General features: G+C 43.9%; 1 protein-coding gene across 5 annotated transcripts in view; it reads left to right on the forward strand.

Moving 5' to 3' along the window:
• LARGE1 (LARGE xylosyl- and glucuronyltransferase 1) overlaps positions 1-19896 on the forward strand; it is a 602335-nt gene that overhangs the window by 467643 nt on the left and 114796 nt on the right. For all 5 annotated transcript variants that reach the window (XM_061125420.1, XM_061125415.1, XM_061125416.1 and 2 more), the window contains one exon: positions 5319-5423. In XM_061125420.1, the coding sequence (XP_060981403.1) occupies positions 5319-5423 (105 nt within the window). The remainder of the gene's footprint in view (positions 1-5318; positions 5424-19896) is intronic.

Below are 19896 nucleotides of genomic sequence, written 5' to 3' on the forward strand. Positions count from 1 at the left end.
CATATGTTTGAAGTTTTAACAATTTTTTCCCTGTAATTGAGATCTAATCTTACTGCACTGTGGTCAGAAAAGATGACTGGAATGATTTCAATTTTTTTGAATTTTCCAAGACCAGATTTATGGCCCAGGATGTGATCTATTCTGGAGAATGTTCCGTGTGCACTTGAGAAAAAGGTGAAGTTGATTGTTTTGGGGTGAAATGTCCTATAGATATCAATTAGGTCTAGCTGGTCCATTGTGTCATTTAAGGTTTGTGTTTCCTTGTTAATTTTCTGTTTAGTTGATCTATCCATAGTTGTGAGTGGGGTATTAAAGTCTCCCACTATTATTGTGTTACTATTAATTTCCTCTTTCATACTTGTTAGCGTTTGCCGTACATATTGCGGTGCTCCTATGTTGGGTGCATATATATTTATAATTGTTATATCTTCTTTTTTGATTGATCCTTTGATCATTATGTAGTGTCCTTCTTTGTCTCTTTTCACTTCCTTTATTTGAAAGTCAATTTTATCTGATATGAGTATTGCGACTCCTGCTTTCTTTTGGTCTCCGTTTGCATGAAATATTTTTTTCCAGCCCTTCACTTTTAGTCTGTATGTGTCTCTTGTTTTGAGGTGGGTCTCTTGTAGACAGCATATATAGGGGTCTTGTTTTTGTATCCATTCAGCCAATCTTTGTCTTTTGGTTGGGGCATTCAACCCATTTACATTTAGGGTAATTATTGATAGGTGTGGTCCCGTTGCCATTTACTTTGTTGTTTTGGGTTCACATTTATAAAACCTTTCTGCATTTCCTGTCTAGAGAAGATCCTTTAGCATTTGTTGAAGAGCTGGTTTGGTGGTGCTGAATTCTCTCAGCTTTTGCTTATCTGTAAAGCTTTTGAATTCTCCTTCATATCTGAATGAGATCCTTGCTGGATACAGTAATCTAGGTTGTAGGTTACTCTCTTTCATTACTTTCAGTACGTCCTGCCATTCCCTTCTGGCCTGGAGGGTTTCTATTGATAGATCAGCTGTTATCCTTATGGGAATCCCTTTGTGTGTTATTTGTTGTTTTTCCCTTGCTGCTTTTAATATTTGTTCTTTGTGTTTGATCTTTGTTAATTTGATTAATATGTGTCTTGGGGTGTTTCGCCTTGGGTTTATCCTGTTTGGGACTCTCTGGGTTTCTTGGATTTGGGTGGCTATTTCCTTCCCCATTTTAGGGAAGTTTTCAGCTATTATCTCCTCGAGTATTTTCTCATGGCCCTTCTTTTTGTCTTCTTCTTCTGGAACTCCTATGATTCGAATGTTGGGGCGTTTCACAGTGTCCCAGAGGTCCCTGAGGTTGTCCTCATTTCTTTTGATCCTTTTTTCTTTTTTCCTCTCTGCTTCATTTATTTCCACCATTTTATCTTCTACCTCACTTATCCTATCTTCTGCCTCCGTTATTCTACTCTTGGTTCCCTCCAAAGTGTTTTTGATCTCATTCATTGCATTATTCATTTGTAATTGACTCTTTTTTATTTCTTCTAGGTCTTTATTAAACAGTTCTTGAATCTTTTCAATCTTTGTTTCCAGGCTATTTATCTGTAACTCCATTTTGTTTTCAAGATTTTGGATCATTTTTATTATCATTATTCTAAATTCTTTTTCAGGTAGATTCCCTATCTCCTCCTCTTTTGTTTGACTTGGTGGGCATTTTTCATGTTCCTTTACCTGTTGGGTATTTCTTTGCCTTTTCATCTTGTTTAGATTGCTGTATCTGGAGTGGGCTTTCTGTATTCTGGAGGTCTGTGGTTCCTTTTTGTTGTGGAGGATTAACCCAGTGGATGGGGTTAGACGATTGGCTTGTCAAGGTTTCCTGGTTAGGGAAGCTTGCGTCAGTGTTCTGGTGCGTGGAACTTGATTTCTTCTCTTTGGAGAGCAATGGAGTGCCCAGTAATGAGTTTTGAGATGGGTCTATGTGTTAGGTGTGACCTTGGGCAGCCTGTATGTTGATGTTCAGGGCTATGTTCCTGCGTTGCTGGAGAATTTGCGTGGTATGTCTTGCTCTAAAACTTATTGGCTCTTGTGTGGTGGTTGGTTTCAGTGTAGGTATGGAGGCTTTTGGACAGTCACTTATCACTTAAAGTTCCTTGTAGTCAGGAGTTTTCTGGTGTTCTCAGGTTTTGGGCTTAAGTCTCCTGCCTCTGGATTTCAGTTTTATTCTTCCTGTAGTCTCAGGACTTCTCCAACTATGCAGCCCTGATAAGAAAACTTCTAGGTTAATGGCTAAAAGATTCTCCCCCGTTAGGGACACCCAGAGAGGTTCACAGAGTCACATGAAGAAGAGGAGAGGGAGGAGGGAGATAGAGATGAACAGGAGGAGAAAAAGGGGGACTCAAGAGGAGAGAGACAGATCTACACAGCTGTCTGTTCCCAGAGTGTTCTCCGTAGCCCAGTCACCTACAAAGATTCACAGAATTGGATTGGGAAGAGAAGGGGAAAGGAGGAAATAGAGGTGTTCTGAGGTAGAAAACAGAGAGTCAAGATTGGGAGAGAATAATCTTCGGTTTAAAAATAGGGCTTCTCTTCTTTTTTTTTTTTTTTTTTGTAAGGTTATAGTGTATTGAAAATGAAAATTAAGGAGTAGTAGAGGAGTACTAGAGGACTTTAAAAGAAATAAGAGAAAAAGAAAAATAGAAAATAGAAGAGAAAAAGGAAAGAAAAAAAAGAAAAAAAAAAAGAAAGAAAAAGAAAAAAAAAAGAAAAAAAAATTTTTTTTTCCCCCTAATTAAAAAATCGTAAAAGTCTATGGAAATGAAAGTTAAGGAGTAATGGGGGAGTAATAGGGGATTTTAAAGGAAAATAAAAGAGAAAAAATAAAAAAGAAAAAAGAAAAAAAGAAAAAAAAATTAAAAAAAGAGAAAAAAGTAAAATTATATCTAGGAGTTTCTCTGGAGCTGTTGCGGTCAGTGTGGGTTCGGCTCAGTTTCAGATAGCTCCTCGTTCCAGCTTACGCTTCTCGATATCTACAGGCTCCTCCGGTGTAGTCAATGTTTCCTAGAGGGATTTTAATCTGTTGCACCAGTCCCTTCTGAAGCGGTTCCCTTTGTTTATTTGGCTTCTGTTTGCCGGTCTCTTCAGAGCCTCATTTCCGCCCTGACACAGGCGGGCGGAGGTGGACTCTTATTCAGGTAGCTAGTTCCGTCGCTCCGCGGGGAGGGGCTGACGCTGCGGGGACAGGCTTGCGCCGCGGGGACGGGCTGGCGCTGCCGGGAGGGGCTGACGCTGCTTTCTCCGCCTGCGCTGCTCAGGCTCCCGGCTGTTCTATATGGAGCGCGCCCCGCGCTGCGCGAGGTTCCAGCCCTCGGGTGTTCCACAAAAGCGCGGAAGGAAAAGCTGCGCCTGCTCTCTGTGCCTTCCCCGTCAGAGCGGTCCAGACAGCCAGGGGCTCGGTGGGCGCACTCTCCCCAGGTGTGGCGCGCCCCCTCCCTTCCGCGGACCCAGTCTCAGTTTCCGCTGGCGCCAGTCGGGTGCGCGCGCCTTCTGCCCTCCGCGTCCCCAGCCCCAGTCCCCGCCCGCGCCGGCCAGGTGCCTGCGCCCTGTGTCTCGCCGCGACCTTCCCCTCCCCCCTGCCTCCTGCCTCCGGCGGGGCTGGGCCGGTCCGCAGCCTGCGAGCTCTTCTCTGGATTTTCTCGGTCCCTTTGTTCTGCGAACAGCCGGCAGTGTGTTCGGGCCGGTTAATTTACTCTCTCCTTTGGTCTCCCACAGTTCATGTTGGCAACTCACAGAAGCTCCCTCCGATTGTCCTCAGGGCACTCAGGCCTGGACCCTACCCCAAGCAATGCCGCCTAAGAGCTCCCGGGACGGATCTCCGTCCTTAGCTCTTTTGTCTCACTTTTTATCTTTTATATTTTGTCCTACCTCCTTTCGAAGACAATGGGCTGCTTTTCTGGGCGCCTGATGACCTCAGCTAGCGATCAGAAGTTGTTTTGCGAAGTTTGCTCTGCGTTCAGTTATTCTTTTGATGAATTTGTAGGAGAGAAAGTGGTCTCCCCGTCCTACTCCTCCGCCATCTTGGCTCCTCCCCCCCTCCTGTGACCTTTAGCAAGTGATTTAAACTTTCTGAATCTCAGTTTCTCATCCTGTAAAATGTAGATTTATCATTTCTACCTCCAACCTTTGCCCTAGAGGTAAGCAATAATGCACTGACAGTGGAAAGAATCTGGATGTCAGATGACTGTGGATGCATATCTTGGCTCCATTGCTACTTGTGCAAATCATGATCCTATGTGAGTCCTCAGTTTCCTAGTCTATAAAAGCTGCTGATCATAGGCGCGTGGAGGATTGCTTCTGCACGTGGTGGGATAGGGTTGTCTAAGAGAAGACAGTTGCCTCTGATGCCTACCTGCCCTACCTAGAAGACCTGAGTCCAGAAACATTAACACACCAAGAAGTTAGGGTGAGTGGTGGACTCACCTGAGGTGCTAAAGCTGCTAAGAAATTGACTGAGAGACCTGACTCACCTTTGATCCTATGTGATTCTCAGTACACTCACAAGCAACGCCAATGTCAGAGCCAAGCTCTGGGGACAGAGAAGCAACTCTAGAAAATGCTCCTGCCTTGCTGACACAAGACAAAGTGGATGTGAGAGTCAAAACGCTGTGAGAGGGTGGCTCTTCCCTGGGATATCCTTTCTCACTAGCCAAGGGTCCTTTCTTCCTTTCTGAGTGAGAAAATTAGCTCATGCCCTGAAAGCCAGTACATTAATACACCTTGAGAAAGAACTGGAACATTTAAAAAGAGTATAGCAGTAAAAAAATAATACATGTTGCATGAGTTAAGGGATGGATGGATGGATAAATGAATGATTGGGGATTCTGGCTTTATCACAAATTAACTGAATGACCTTGCATACTGTCAGTTCAGTCCTGTCCGACTCTTTTCGACCCCATGGACTGTACCCTGCCAGGCTCCTCTGTCCATGGGATTCTCCAGGCAAGAATACTGGAGTGGGTGGCTGTGCCCTCCTGCAGGGAGGACGCAGGGAACAAACCCACATCTCTTACATCTCCTGCACTGGCAGGCAGATTCTTTGCTATTAGTGCCACCTGGGAAACCATGAGTGACCTTGGGCAAGTTAATTAGCTATTGTGGGTGACTTCCATTTCTTTTCTATAAAATAGGGATAATGAAAATGGCTAGGCTGCCTAAGTGTGAGAATTAAATACATTGATAGATGTTAAGCACTTAAATCAGGTCTCAGTACCTCGTAAACGAAAGCCATGTTACAATGATTTGCTGTTGAAGTGGCTCGGCTTCTTTTTTGACTTTTGCATTCTCTGTTCTTTGCAGGTCAGCAGGTCCTGGGCCTGGTAGAGAACCAGAGTGATTGGTACCTTGGAAACCTGTGGAAAAATCACCGTCCTTGGCCTGCCCTTGGAAGAGGCTACAACACAGGTAAACTCAGGAGGGTGACATGCTGGGCACTGGAGGGTGGGGTGCGGAGTGATGTGAGCACTGTCTCAGGAAGAGGAGGTGAGTCACAGCACGGGAGAAGCCGCCCAGTTGCCTGAGTTCGGCCGTGGACTGTTCTCAGGTCCGCCCTCTGGTTCTCGCTTCGGGCTGCAGTTACAGGCACTGTCACTACTGGGCCGTGGCAGTGGCTGGCCTTCTCTCCTGACCTTCAGTCCCTGATCCAGCTGGCATCTTTACGAGTGTCACCTGGAGGATTCATTGTCTTTGTATGGGGATGAAAGTAGCTGATTTTTTTTTTTTTTTTTTTGCTACAACATGTCATAGTTGCAGCATGTTGGATCTAGTTCCCTGTGTGTGCGTGGGTACTAAATCACTCAGTCGTGTCTGACTGTTTGTGACCCCATGGACTGTAGCCCGCCAGGCTCCCCTGTCCATGGAATTTTCCAGGCAAGAATACTGGAGTGGGGTGCCATTTCCTCCTCCAGGGGATCTTCCCAACCCAGGGATCAAACCCGCATCTCTTACGTCTCCTGCATTGGCAGGAGAGTTCTTTACCACTAGTGCCATCTGGGAAGCCCTTAATTTCTTGACGAGGAATCAAACCCAAGCGCCCTGCATTTGGAGTGTGGAACCTTAGTCACTCTACCACGGGGGAAGTCCCCTGATGTCTTACTGACTCTTAAAGTTTCTGATTAGAAGTGACATAATTTTTTTTTAATTTTTCGTTTGGTTTTTTATTTTTTAAATTGAAGAAGAGTTGATTTATAGTGTATTAGTTTCAGATGTGTGGCAGTGATTCCGCTATACATACATAGATCTTTTTTTTTTTCAGATTCTTTTCCCATATAGGTTTTTACAAAATACTGAATATAGTTCCCTGTGCTATACAGTAGGTCCTTGTTGGTTATCTATTTTTTATATAGTAGTATGTATATGCTAATTAGTTTTCTGTGTCTATGTGTCTATTTCTGCTTTGTATATAAGTTCATTTGTATCTTTTTTTTTTAGCTTCCACATATAAGTAATGTCATATAATGCTTGTCTTTCTGTGAATGGCTTCCTTCACTTCGTGTGATCATCTCTAGTTGCATTCACATTGCTGCACGTGATGTTATTTCATCCTTTTTGTGGCGGAGTAATATTCCATCATGTATATATACCACATCTTCCTTATCCTTTCATCTAACGAGGAATGTTCAAGTTGTTTTCATGCTTTGGCTATTGTAAATAATGCTGCAGTGAACACTGAGGTGCATGTGTCTTTTCCAAGAAGTGACATTTCCAACAACATTAAATTGGCTAAAGGATGCCATGTGGTCGTGCCCACCTTCAGAGGGTGTGGCCAAGTGTAACACAGCCATGTGCCTGCAAGGAGAAAAGGCAGATATATTTGGCCATTGGTACTTAAAAGGAGCACAGCCGCTAAACACCTTGTGCCAGAAACCAAATCCATTTTCTGTCTTGCTGCTAACCCCACACATGGGTCTCTTCTTTTCTTTCTGTCTCTATTAATAGTGTCATTCATTCATTCATTCTTTGTTCACCTCCTGTCTCTCTAACATTTACTGTGTGCTGGGCCCTGAGCTAGTGTACCAGACATAGCCCATGACCTTGTGGAGCTTATAAAGGAGGAAACTAGAGTAACCTCTGCTCTTTAGGCTCTGGTCCTGCCACTGTCTACCTTCAGAATGCCTCTGGAGATCCTCTTTGCTTTGATACCCTGTTCTCAAGGGTGCAGACCTGTGTTGTGGGTCAGGATGAGAACTTGGAGCTCAAGGAGGGCAGCAGGATAGGTCAGACCAAGAAGGGCTGGGACTCGGAACCTAGACCAGCTCTACTGAGTTAGGGCAGGGGTCTGGAGATGGTGTCCCCTGAAGGTGATAGGTGGTAGCCAATCCTGGAGGCTCAGGTGAGTCTGTAGTGGGAGGAGTCGGTCAGCTCTGAGTGCTGAGGGTCAGATGCAAATATGAGGCCCCAGTGGCCACAGGACGAAAGATGAGAGTTGAGCATCCAGACGTGCACATTCAGAGATCAGGTCAGAGTGAGGTCAAAGCTGGAATAAGACAAGGGAAGAAAGGTCCAGGCTGAATGTCCGGGGCGGCCAGAGGTCAGGGATGCCTGTACTGAAGGCCGTCCTGACTGGGGACACGTTCCTTAGCTGACATTTGCCAGAAGGTCCGGGTGTGCCTCACAGGATGTCATTTTCCTCTGTTAACACCTACCAGGCATCGCAACCTGCAGGGGGTGCAGCTGAAGAATTTTAACCTCCAGCACTTCCCTGCTTTACAAGGCATTAACCCTTGAGTCACGGAATGGTGGGGGATTCTGGGGCATCCCTGAGAGAGGCCAGGTTCAGGGTGGTGGTTATTCAGTTGCTCAGTTGTGTCCAACTCTTTACAGTCCCATGGACTGCAGCACGCCAGGCTTCCCTGTCCTTCACCATCTCCCAGAGCTTGCTCAAACTCATGTCCATTGAGTCGGTGATGCCATCCAACCATCTTGTCCTCTGTCATCCTCTTCTCCTCCTGCCTTTTATCTTTCCCAGCATCAGAGTCTTTTTCCAGTGAGTTGGCTCTTCACATCAGGTGGCCAAAGTATTGAAGCTTCAGCATCAGTCCTTGCAATGAATATTCAAGGTTGATTTCTTTTAGAATTGCCTGGTATAATCTCCTTGCTGTCCAAGGGACTCTCAAGAGTCTTTTCCAACACCACAGTTCGAAAGCATCGATTCTTCAGGTTCGGGGAGGGGGCCCCAAAATGGGCTTAAAGCAGCAGCTCTGATTAGCTGGTGTGGAGGTATTTCTGTTATGGTGATGGGCAAGGCAATGTCTCTGCATCCCAGCTCAGTACTGGCCAAGTGATGTACCCAGTGTGTTCTAGGTGGTACTCTCACTGACGCTCACACTAACCTCATGGGGCAAGAGCTGTTCTCATCTCTATTTTATACCTAGGAAAGAGAGTTAAAGGTTGGAGTCTGATAAGTAAGGAGCCTGCTGTTAACTACTAACCTTCCTAGCTTGAATTTTAGTGGCTTCAAAATCAAGAATCCTATTTTTAAAAAGTAACCCTATCTCAGTAAATCACTTTCAGTTGGGACTGTCTACTGGCCACCTGGCTCCGTGTCAAAGATCTGGGGACAGGTGAGATTTGACTACTTAAATCTATAAGCGTATTAGATCATTTTAGCTACTAGAAAGTTCTTTGTAAGGCACCTTTTTATGTGAAATTCCTGGACCACACAGGTTATACAAAGTGAGGAAAGAGAACTGCAAAATTGTTTAAATCCTTGCTCTACCTTAACTACAAAGTTAACAGTGCATGGAGAGAAATTTGACCCGATCAAGAAGAGAAAGCCTGAAAATAATTTCTTCTTTCTGTGACTTTGGAATCGTTGCAATATTTTAGGCAAACAATAATGTAAGAACTCTTGATGCTTTTGTTATCTTATTCAGCAAATCACAAAATACAACAGATTCTAATATTGTTTTTAAAAAAATGTGGGCTCTAGACTCTGCACCTTGAAAGGTCTGGGAGGAGCCCAGGGTTCTGCCTTATACAAAGTCTCCAGGACGTTTCTGGAGCAGAAGGTGCAAGGATCTGTTCTGATTAAACATGATACCTTGTTTCCCCTTTCAGCAAACTTCCCCAAGGACTCTTTTCTCAGTGCCTTTGAGGCTGGACCCTTTAGAAACCCACAGTGGGCCAATGAGAGGGCTTCCCATGCTTCTTTTGCTCAGAGAATGATCACCTCATGTTGATCTCCTGTGCCTGGATTTCAGCACCTTCACTCCAGGCTTTCATAAAGCTGGAGACACCCATGCTTCTCTGCTGGGTGAAGGGGCATCGCAGGTAAACCCTGGTGTGTGTTTAGGCCCTGCCTCACGCAGCATGGAATAATAGAAAATGTCACATGGAGATAAACTACAGTGCCTCCAGGGCACAGGATCAGGGTCGTGATTATCCACATCAAACAAAAACCACCGGTCATCAATCTGGGTTTACAGGGGGAAAGAAAAATGTAGCACACTGGGGAATTTATTATGACCAAAATGGCATGTCCCCTCCTGCTCCTCCTGGTCTATCTCTGACTGTGAGGTCAGGAGACAGACAGGTGCCTAAACCCTCTCCAGCTCCTACTTGGTATTCCAAGACAGTGAGTTCCTTCCCTTCTTGCTGCTTTTGAAAGGGCAGAGCAGATGGGGGAAAGCCCTGTTAGAAGTGATGTGTCCATTTAAATCAGCCAGTGACATCAAGTGATCATTAGAAAAGGATTTATGGGACATCAAAATGCATTGACTTTCATGACGGGGATTTGTTATTTTAAGACCGAGGATTGCGCCACACATCAGCAGATGAGTCATCCAGACCAGACATTTAGATTCTCTTGGAAATCGTGAGGACTCCACTGGAGGGAACCTGTCTCCCTGCATCCGAGTGCATCTCAGGCATACAGACAGGGTGTCTTCAGCCAAGCCCCGTGCTGAGCCTTCAGCTTGGTGCTGGGAAACCGAGGCAGGTTCGGGTTAGGCTGGAATTCGGCTGCTTAGTCTCTGGGAGCTTAGCCAAGTTGCCTGCTTGAACCTTAGTTCTCTCCCTGGTAAAATAGGATAAATAACAACAGTACCTAGTGTGTGAATATTAATGAGGTAACTTGTTTAATCAGCTTTTGGTCTGTGGCCTGTTGTATTTTTCTACCACTTATTCCATTAGAGAATGAGATCCACCTGCTTTGTTTTTGTTTTTTTTTTTTTTTTAACATGATCTTTGTTTAAAAGATTTTATTTACTTATTTCTGGCTGCCCTGGGTCTTTGGTGCCGCTCTCGGGCTTTCTCTAGTTTCAGTAAATAGGAGCTGCTTTCTAGTTGCTGTGTGCAGGCTTCTCACTGTGGCGGCTTCTCTTGTCGCAGAGCACAGGCTCTAGATGTGCAGGCTCAGTAGTTGTGGCAGGAGGGCTTAGTTGCCTCAAGGTATGTGGGAACCTCCCCGACCAGAGTTCAAACCCATGTCCCCTGCATTAACAGGTGAATTCTCAACCACTGGACCACCAGGGAAGCCCCCACTTGCTTTAAAAATGGTGATTAACTGATTGCCTAGGGTTTGCTAAGGTCTCCTAAGCCCTTGGGTCAGAAAAAAAAAAGTCCTTTTTTTGCTTTTCCCCAAGTATGACATAGTCTACCTTGCAGTTTTTTAATCTCTCCACTTCGTAGAAAAGGTTAACTTTTTCATATTATTTTAGGGAAAAAATTACAGTTTTTGTGTATCAGCTGTGTTCTGCTTGGAAAATCCCCAGAAAATGCATGAAATCTTAGAGCTGGAAGATGGGCCTTCAAGACTTGACCTTGTCGCTTTGTGCCTTTGGAAAGCGACTCAGGTTCAATCCCTGGGTTGGGAAGATCCCCTGGAGAAGGGAATGGCTACCCACTCCAGTGTTCTGGCCTGGAGTGTTCCTTGGGGTCGCAGAGTCGGACAGGACGAGGTGACTTCCACTTTCACCTTCAAGCTCTCCAAGCCTTGAGTTCCTCCTTGTCGGTGATCTGAGAGTGATAGTCCCGCCCAGAGCTGTCAGTGAGGCTCTGAGGTGGTGGTGTAGCTCCAGGTAGGGCTGGTAAATCCAAGGGATTTTGGAACTTGGTTGTTTTTCTTTCTCTTCTTGACCATAGCCTGGCCGAGTACCTGTTTTCAAGGAATTCAGGTTTCAGCCATGTTGATCGGATCCAGCTGTGTTCCCCAGGCGTCCTACAGAGCATCGTTACCATGTGTTGTCTTTGTTCGTTCCTAGAGTTATCTTCTGTGGTAGACATTCACCTTCCAAGAGCCAGCCAGATCCACTTCCTCTTTGTTTCCCTTTCCCAGCCAGCTGCACCCAACCCACAGGCCCCTAAAATAGGTGGGAAGATCTGCCCACCTCTCCCATTTAGCCCCCTCCCTTCTTATTGAAGTGATTTACGATTTAACCCGTTATTGACCAGGGGATTTTTGTAGAAACTAAGGACTGTGGCTGGTGCTTTTTCTTTTGGCTGCTCCAAAACTAATTAAGTCTGGTATTTAACTAACAATGGGTTATAATAGTCAAGAGTTACACTTGACATACCTGTAAAGTCTTCTAACTTTCGTGAAATGTCTTCAACCCACTCTTCTATAGAAGCTAAGGAGCGTTCTCCAGCACCCTGAGTTTCATGTTCACTTAATGTATCAGAATCAATCACTAAAGTTGTTGGTCTTATTGTTGATCTAATATTCATGTCTTCTGAATCAGAACTATATTCTGAAGAGCTATCATCTTCTGAGACACTAGTATATGTGTTGCTCGGACAATAAGAGAAAATGTCTGCATAAAATTCACCTAAAACTTCCTCTTCACTCGAAATTTCACGATGGGCCATTTTTGAAAATTTTGCATTTATAATATATGCAAGATTGGAACAAAAACATAACAGAGCAAAATGTGAATGATAACAATCATAAGCTGTATAATGAACTCTTGATCAACTTTAAGTTCTAACAACTTCCCATGGTGATGTTAATTACATCACTCTCTAAAAATGTATTGATATGTCTCCAGTCAATAACGTTCAGGTAACAAAAGATGTGTTAATATGTCTCCGATGATGACAATATGTCATGACCAGATGTCTCTAGTCAATAATGTGTTAATTCCGTATTAAGGGAGCCCCTAAACCATAACAGCTGTGGATGACCAGATAGACACCAGCACAGGGTCCTTGCTGCAGCTGCCCAGGTGGAATAAAAGGGAACTCCCACATCCTTGCACAGAGATGTTTTCACTTCCAACTCTTCTGTCTATTCATCATCTTTTATGTGCAAGCAGCTGTCATTCACCCAGCAGTCAGCTGTCTGCAGAACTTTAAAAACAAATAAAACTAAGATGATGATAGTCTCGTAAAGATTCAACCCACTTCAGTTCATATGCTGTTAGTGAGTATCTTAAAAACAAACACCAGCAAAAAAGAGAAGGGGAAGACAGCTCAAAGGAGCAGATGATTGGGAGAAGGAGTGGGGGAAGACAGGCCAGCTGAGAGAAGATGGCAAGTTTATAGGAGGCTTGTTTGCACAGGATCCCAGACATTGCTTACAGAGAGGACATGTCCTTCTGTATTAAGGACATAATATTAACCAGAGGATGTGCTTTAAGGAACAATTTAAAAGTAAACTGCATCCTGTTTCTTTCAGTCTCCAAATTAGGCCAGGGACAGGCAGATGGATACCTGGCTCTCTAGGGAGGGAGGAAGAATTTCTCTAGGAATCCTTATCTGCAGAACAACAAAATTGGGATATTCAAGGACTGACTCACCTCTGAGTTTGGATCGAACTGGGTCATGAACAAGTAAGGGAAAGGTAATTGATGGCAAAGTTGGAAACCATGGTAAATTTCATGGTGGTGATTAAGGAAACCAACATTTGACAACTCGCTAAATAACTGTGAAAGAGATTCTTTGAGTAGGATGATTGGCAGTGTGAGATGTAGGTCAACCCTCTGCTCTGGCCTCTGACAACCCTAGGCAATTCTTCATTTCCCTGAGCCCTCCTTGGGTCAGGAACAAAGATCTCTTCATGCTGGAAAGCAATATTGTGATTGGATGATTTCTGTCTATAATAATTTCATCCAGAGAAACCAGATTTAAATGTAGCTTGTTCATTCAGCACATGCTACTGAGTGCCTGTTATTTGAGACAGAAAATTATTTTTTAAATGTGATACCAAGAGCCTTCCTTCAAGAAAATGATTGTCTAGTAGAGGAGAGTTTGCATATCTACAAATAAATTCAGTGTGACTTGAGCCTGTAGCCTGGTTGAGATTCAGATTTGAACATCAGCCCTGCAGTAACCCTGGACTGGCATTTTCTAGATGAATTCTAGAAGATATTGCAGGAGATGGTAATATGTGTTCGGAAACTGTGGACAGAGAGGCTGAGAAATCCACATATTCTATCCCTCCCTTGGACATTCAGATTACATGCTAGCATATTAGAAATGCTGGGAAGTCCAGAAGTAAAGCTGTTAAACCCACTAGCATTCCCCACTCTTACTTGATCCTAAGAATATGGAAACAAGTTTGGGAGAAACCACCTTTACATGAACTCAGGACAGAGATTATCACTTTTTGAGCTCTGTATCCCAAGTCCTTGGCATACAAGTATTTAAATGGAGTGTGTAGAATAGTCCCTGTGAAAGATGCTTGCTGTTCTAGGAACCATTCATCTTATACCACACTTAGTAGAAATGTTTATTCTCTTTTGTACTATAGGATCTCATTCATTTTCCTACTGTAAGGACATAGACACCATATTATTACACCTTTTCTTATGAATTTTTATTGGAGAATAGTTGATTTACAATGTTGTGTTGTTTTCTACTACACAGCAAAGTGAATCATATACACATAATCCCCTCTTTTTTAATTTCCTTCCCCTTTTAGATCACCACAGAGCACTGAGTTCCCTGAGCTATATAGTAGTTCTCACTGGTTATCTATTTTATACACAGTATCAATAGTGTATACACTGCACCTTCTTAACAACATGTACGGCAGTTGCATATCTAAGCTAGTCATCAGAAACAGCCCTCCAGAACTTTCCATATGAAAGAATGGGGTGTGAGATGGCTTTAATCTTGATTGGTAGGTCACCCCTCCATAGCCCAATTTCTCTGCTTGAGGCTGACATTCTAATGCTGACAACATGCTCTGGCTCTTATCAGACTATCGGAGGCTCACACCTCCACATGCACACTTTCACCCACTTTTCTGAATCATTTAACATGTCTGTTTAAGGTGTCTGTTTTTAGGCCCTAACCTGGAGAAATTGATATGAACTTAAATCCTTGTGTTTTTTTTATTTGACTTCATTTTAGTTCTTAACTTAAGGTCCATCAAAAAAATAATGAAAATGCCTTCTTTGCATTCAGCCCATGGTCTTGCCCTGTTTTTTGTGACAAATATTTTGAGCACCTCTTTTATAATCCTGGAATAAAATTCAAAGATTACCTATATTACACTGTCTACAAGTGTAATTTCAATAAATCAATACAATGCCCTAGCTATGATATAAAGACAAAAAGGAAATTAATTTACTGTAAAATAATATTGACTGCAATGTGTAATTGTTCAGGCTTGGCTACAAAGACATAATGAAGTACTAAATGCTTCTACATTTGGAATAGAGTTGTCTTCAGCGTGGTGGCTGCAAAGCAAGATGGTTCTAATGGGACAGTGACTAGTGATCCAGGTTCGTTGAGTGGGGTTTGCCATTTGTGACAAGTTTTCCAAACTAGCAAATGGCTCTTCAGAGAGCAGGAAGTACCATATTTTCTTGATTTATATTCCAAGTTCAGTGTCTATTAAATGATGCCCCCCCCCCCCCGCCAAAATCACTGTTTTGTAAGTAGTAGTATTAATAGTTTCAGGCTCAGATAGTTGCAGCAATTATACAAAAGTATAACATGAATGTCCAATGGGGCCCAAGTGAGATGTGGCTATACTCTTCATTGTGCCAGCCTGTCTGGGAAAGGAGTTCTCTGTCACCATTGAAGATCATGAACCCAAGATCTTACAGGCTGGTTCACAAAGCTGTGATGTGCCCAAGATCCTCCTGGACATTGACGTCAGTGAGTAAGAGAGCTCCTGCCTGGAGTGGTGGTGGGGAATGAATTGGAAATTTGGGATTAGTAGGCACTAATTTACTGGAAAGGACCCTGATTCTGGGAAAGATAGAGGGCTGGGAAAGATTGAGGAGGAGATGGGGGTGACAGAGGATGAAATGGTTGGATAGCATCAGTGACTTAATGAACATGAGTTTGAGCAAACTCTGGGAGATAGTGAAGGATAGTGAAGCCCAATGTGCTGTAGTCCAAGGGGACATAAAGAGTTAGACATGTCTTAGCAACTGAACAACAGCCAAATGGTTAATAGAATGAATGAACAGCAAGGTCCTACTGTATAGCACATGGGAGTATATTCAGTATCCTGTGATAAACCATAATGGAAAAGAATATGAAGAATATATACACATATATATATATAATATATATGTATAACTAGGCTTCCCTGGTGGCTCAGATGGTAAAGCATCAGTCTGCAATGCGCGAGACCCAGGTTCAATCCCTGGGTTGGGCAGATCTCCTAGAGAAGGAAATGCCAACCCACTCTAGTACCCTTGCCTGGAAAATCCCATGGACAGAGGAGCCTGGTAGGCTACAGTCCATGGAGTCACAAAGAGTCGTACATGACTGAGCAACTTCACTTCATGTATAACTGAATCATTTTGCTGTACAGTAGAAATGAGCACAATATTGCAAATAAACTATACTTCAATAAAATAAATTTTAAAAAAGTGTGCTTCCTGCTCACAGAGAGGGTTCAACCCACCAGAAATCTACTCAGCAGATATTCCATCCAAGCTACTTTTCTCCACTTACCTTTTTTCTAAGGTTCAATGATTTTACCTGAGGCTCATCCACTTCATGTCCTAAACCAAAGTCTCCTTTGGCCTAAATGCTGCCTTATGGATTCACACAGGATAAATCTGTTCCCTCATCTACCTGATGACCCCGTAGGTATCTGAGGGAGAGAAGGTGAACAATACATCGTAGTCTCCCCTTCTGGGGACTCACCACCCCTGGTTCCCTGCACATACTGATTCTCTGAGTCCCCGTTTATTCCGATTGAGATGAACATGGCTGGTCCTGCCTCACAGAGGATTGTTGTAGGCCAGTGAGATCACAGAGTACATTTAATATGATAAGGCAAGATTGGGCACGGAGTCAGGGCTCAGTATGTATGTCGCATGTTGTCATCAATTACAAGGTAGAAAAAGAGACTGCAGGATGTCTGACCTCTAACCATGTTGATCACCCTATGCTTCTCGAGCTCCTATTTCATTTTTCCTATTGAAAGATAGTATTGCTTATATCCTGGAGATGAACTATCCTGGGTTAAATTCTTGCCTCCATGATTTGGGGCAATGACCAGTTTCTTTCTTTAGTTATCATATTAGGACAAGAAGAGTTCCCACCTAACAAGGTTGCTTTGAGGAGGAAATGAGATCATATTGGAAAAGTGCTTGGGACGATGTTTGGATCAATAAATTGTCAGATGTTAGTATTACTTGCCCTTTCCTTTTCTATTTGAGATTCACAGGCGGGGCAGACAAGTGTGACTCTTCAGCATCTTTTGATATTAGCTCTGTCTTTTATCCAGTGAAGACACCTGGGGCTGAGCTCTCCCTCCCCAGAGCTGACCATCCATGTGTCCATTCATTAGGAACATTCATCAGGCACCTTTCAAGGCCCCGGAGATGCCACTGACTGGGACAAATAGGAGCCCTGTCCATAGGAGATCTCTTGTCATCGAGGGAGAGAAGCAATGTTGCCCTGGTGTCCTTTGATGTTGTCTTCTCCTGGGCTCCCACACCCACCCAACTCCAGCCCTTCTGCCTTTCCTGCTGTCCCTTGAACCTGTTTAACCCTGTGAGCCTCTCCATCCATCTCCAGACTGCAGCCTCACTCTAACCCTTGCCTGCCTCCTTTTTCTCCAATAGTGTTCACTGCCATCTGGTCTGTGATCATTTTGTCAATTTTCTTCTTAATTTTCTGTCTCTTTCTCCGAGGATGTAAGTTCCTTAAGGGTTGTAATTTTGGCTGTGAACTTCACTACTTTATTTCCTGTCCCTAGAATTATGCCTGGCATATACTATACTACTTACATATTGAGTAAGTTTTTGTTGTGAAATGAAATAATTTTGGAAGATGGTATTTTGAAGACTAACATAGAACCGTGGTCATCATAGGATGTTGGTGGCCCCTTTGATGTCCTCGGGGACACTGGAAATGTCCAGAGACATTTCTAGTTGTCACAATGAGGGAGATGCTCTTGGCATTTAGTGGATAAAGGCCAAGGAGGCTGCCATACACCTTGCAGTAAACAGGAGGGTCTCCTACACTAAAGAGCTGTCCTACTTTAAAAGTCATAGTTCTGAGACTGGAACACCCTGACATAGGAATTGGATTCTTCTAAAAGGAACCTTCTTTTACAGAAGGGTTCTCTGAGAGAGTAACATTTGAGCTAAAGATCTGAGGAAGGGAAGCTGGCAGCCATGCTGAGATCTAGAATAATAATATTCTAGGCAGAGACCTCTTGACGGCAGAGACCTCTGAGTGGAAGTGGACCTGGATGTATATGTTTCTTTCACATCATCATGCCTCACACTCCCCGGTCAGAGACATCAAGCAGGCCTTCACCAGGCTCCAGATGAGTAGCCCATGTCCAGGCCATTCCTGTCCCCCTCGCCTACAATCTAGTGATGCTCTAGTGAATCAGATTCTGTAAGTTCTCAGACTGAGAATGCTGTCAATTCTTCCTTCCATGCTCTTCGAGCTCTCTGAATTGATTAACATGCTTTAGAGCTGGACATTTGATCCTGTTTTCCTGCCTTAGCTTTAGAGTTTGTAAAGACCGCCAGCAGCCCAGAGTGAATTGTTTCAAAGCAGAACATCTGGGAAAAGGTCTTCCTGGGCTGGTCTTGGCTAGCTCTGCAGACACATGGCCCCTGCTCTTCCCTGGGCACTCCTGTTCAGCCCCGCTGACCTCTGCTTGTTGCCCAAATGCATTCCCATCCCAGGCCTCAGCCCTCTGCCTGGATGTTGTTCCACCAGCCCCCCACACCCCCACTCACCCTGTTACTTCCTTTGGTCCTCTTGGCTGTCATCTCCTCATGGTGGGCCTCCCTGTCTTATCCAAAGTATCAATAGCACCTCCAGTGCCCTCACTCAGATTTATTATTCTACACTGCACTTTCCAGCAACATTATAAAATACATAAATCAAATAAAAAAAATTAACTACAAAATCAAATAACATTTTGATTATTCCCCTGCTGCCGCTTTGGCAGGCAGAATGCCTACCCACCCAAAGATGTTCATGCCCTAATCCCTGGACCTGTGGTTGTTATGTTACATGGCAAAAGAGACTTTGCAGCTGTAATTATGGATCTTAAAATAGGGAGATTATCCTGGATTATCCGATAGGCCCAGTCTAATCACAGGAGTCCTTAAAAGCAGAAAACTTCCTCCACCTGGAAGCAGAACAGATGTTACAGAAAGGAATTCAGATTTGAACCACAAAAAAGATTCATTGTGCCTTAACTAGTTTGAAGATAGAGGAGACAAAGTGACAATAAAGTAGCCTTTAGGAGCCAATAAAGTGTCCTATCTGACAGTCAACACGAAGTAGGGAAGCTCAGTCCTACTACCATAAGGAACTGAATTCTGCCAACAACCTGATTAGCTTGGAATAGACTTTCTCTCAGAGCCTCCAGGTAAGATTCAGCTGGCTAACACCTTGATTATAACTTTGTGGGAGTTCAAGGAAAGAACCCAGCTAGGCCCTAGTTATTCGAGCCATACAACTGTGAAATAACAAACCGATGTGTTTTAAGTCAGTAAGATTCTTTGTCATGGCAGCAAGAGGAGACTCATGTCCCTGACTTTGCCTGTAAAAATGAAAGTTCCTCGAGAGAAAGGATCTTGTTTTGTTTGCTCCTGTGTCCCCATCTGGAACATGAAAAGCTCTCAATAAATATTTGTTGAATGAAGAAGCAAATTCTAGTTTTCTGTACTCGTGACTTTCTGGTCATGGGAGAGAGCGTGGAAAACTGTTGATGGGGAACATTCTGTATTCCCAGGTCTTACCATGTTGCCCATTCAATAGGCAGAGCTCTCAGCAGGTACTGGCTACCTGGCATTGGATCTTGCACCAGGAGTTGAAATTAGAAATAAAATATAGTCTCCATAAAGAGGACTGAGCACCAAAGAATTGACGCTTTTTATCTGTGGTGCTGGAGAAGACTCTTGAGAGTCCTTTGGACTGCAAGGAGAGCAAACCAGCCAATCCTAAAGGAAATCAACCCTGAATGTTCATCAGAAGGACTGACATTGAAGTTGAAGCTCCAGTACTTTGGTCACCTAATGCAAAGAGCCTACTCATTGAAAAAGACCCTGATGCTGGGAAGGATTGAAGGCAAAAGGAGAAGTGGGTGGCAGAGGACGAGATGGTTAGATAGCATCACCAACTCAATGGATATGACATTGAGCAAACTCTGGGAGATACTGGACAACAGTGGAGCCTGGCATGCTGCAGTCCATGTAGTCACAAAGTCAGACATGACTTAGGGACTGAACAATAACAAAAAGCCTCTGCTTGCACCGTCATCACCCCCTGCCCGCTACAGTTGGCCCACCATATAATTAAAGGTCAGCAGGTTAAAGAGAGCTAAATGCCACGTGGTTGGGTGCTGTGATGGAGGAGCGCATCCATGGTATAGAGAGCTAGGTTGGAGGTGGGCTTGGATACACTGAGAAGGGTGTCAGAGCCAGGAGGGCTGTAGGTGGGGAAGATGGAGCAGATGTTCCAGGCCAATAGAAGAGCAAGTGTGGAAATACTC

This window comes from Dama dama, chromosome 22 (genome assembly GCF_033118175.1).
Source record: "Dama dama isolate Ldn47 chromosome 22, ASM3311817v1, whole genome shotgun sequence".
Lineage (NCBI taxonomy): Eukaryota > Metazoa > Chordata > Mammalia > Artiodactyla > Cervidae > Dama > Dama dama.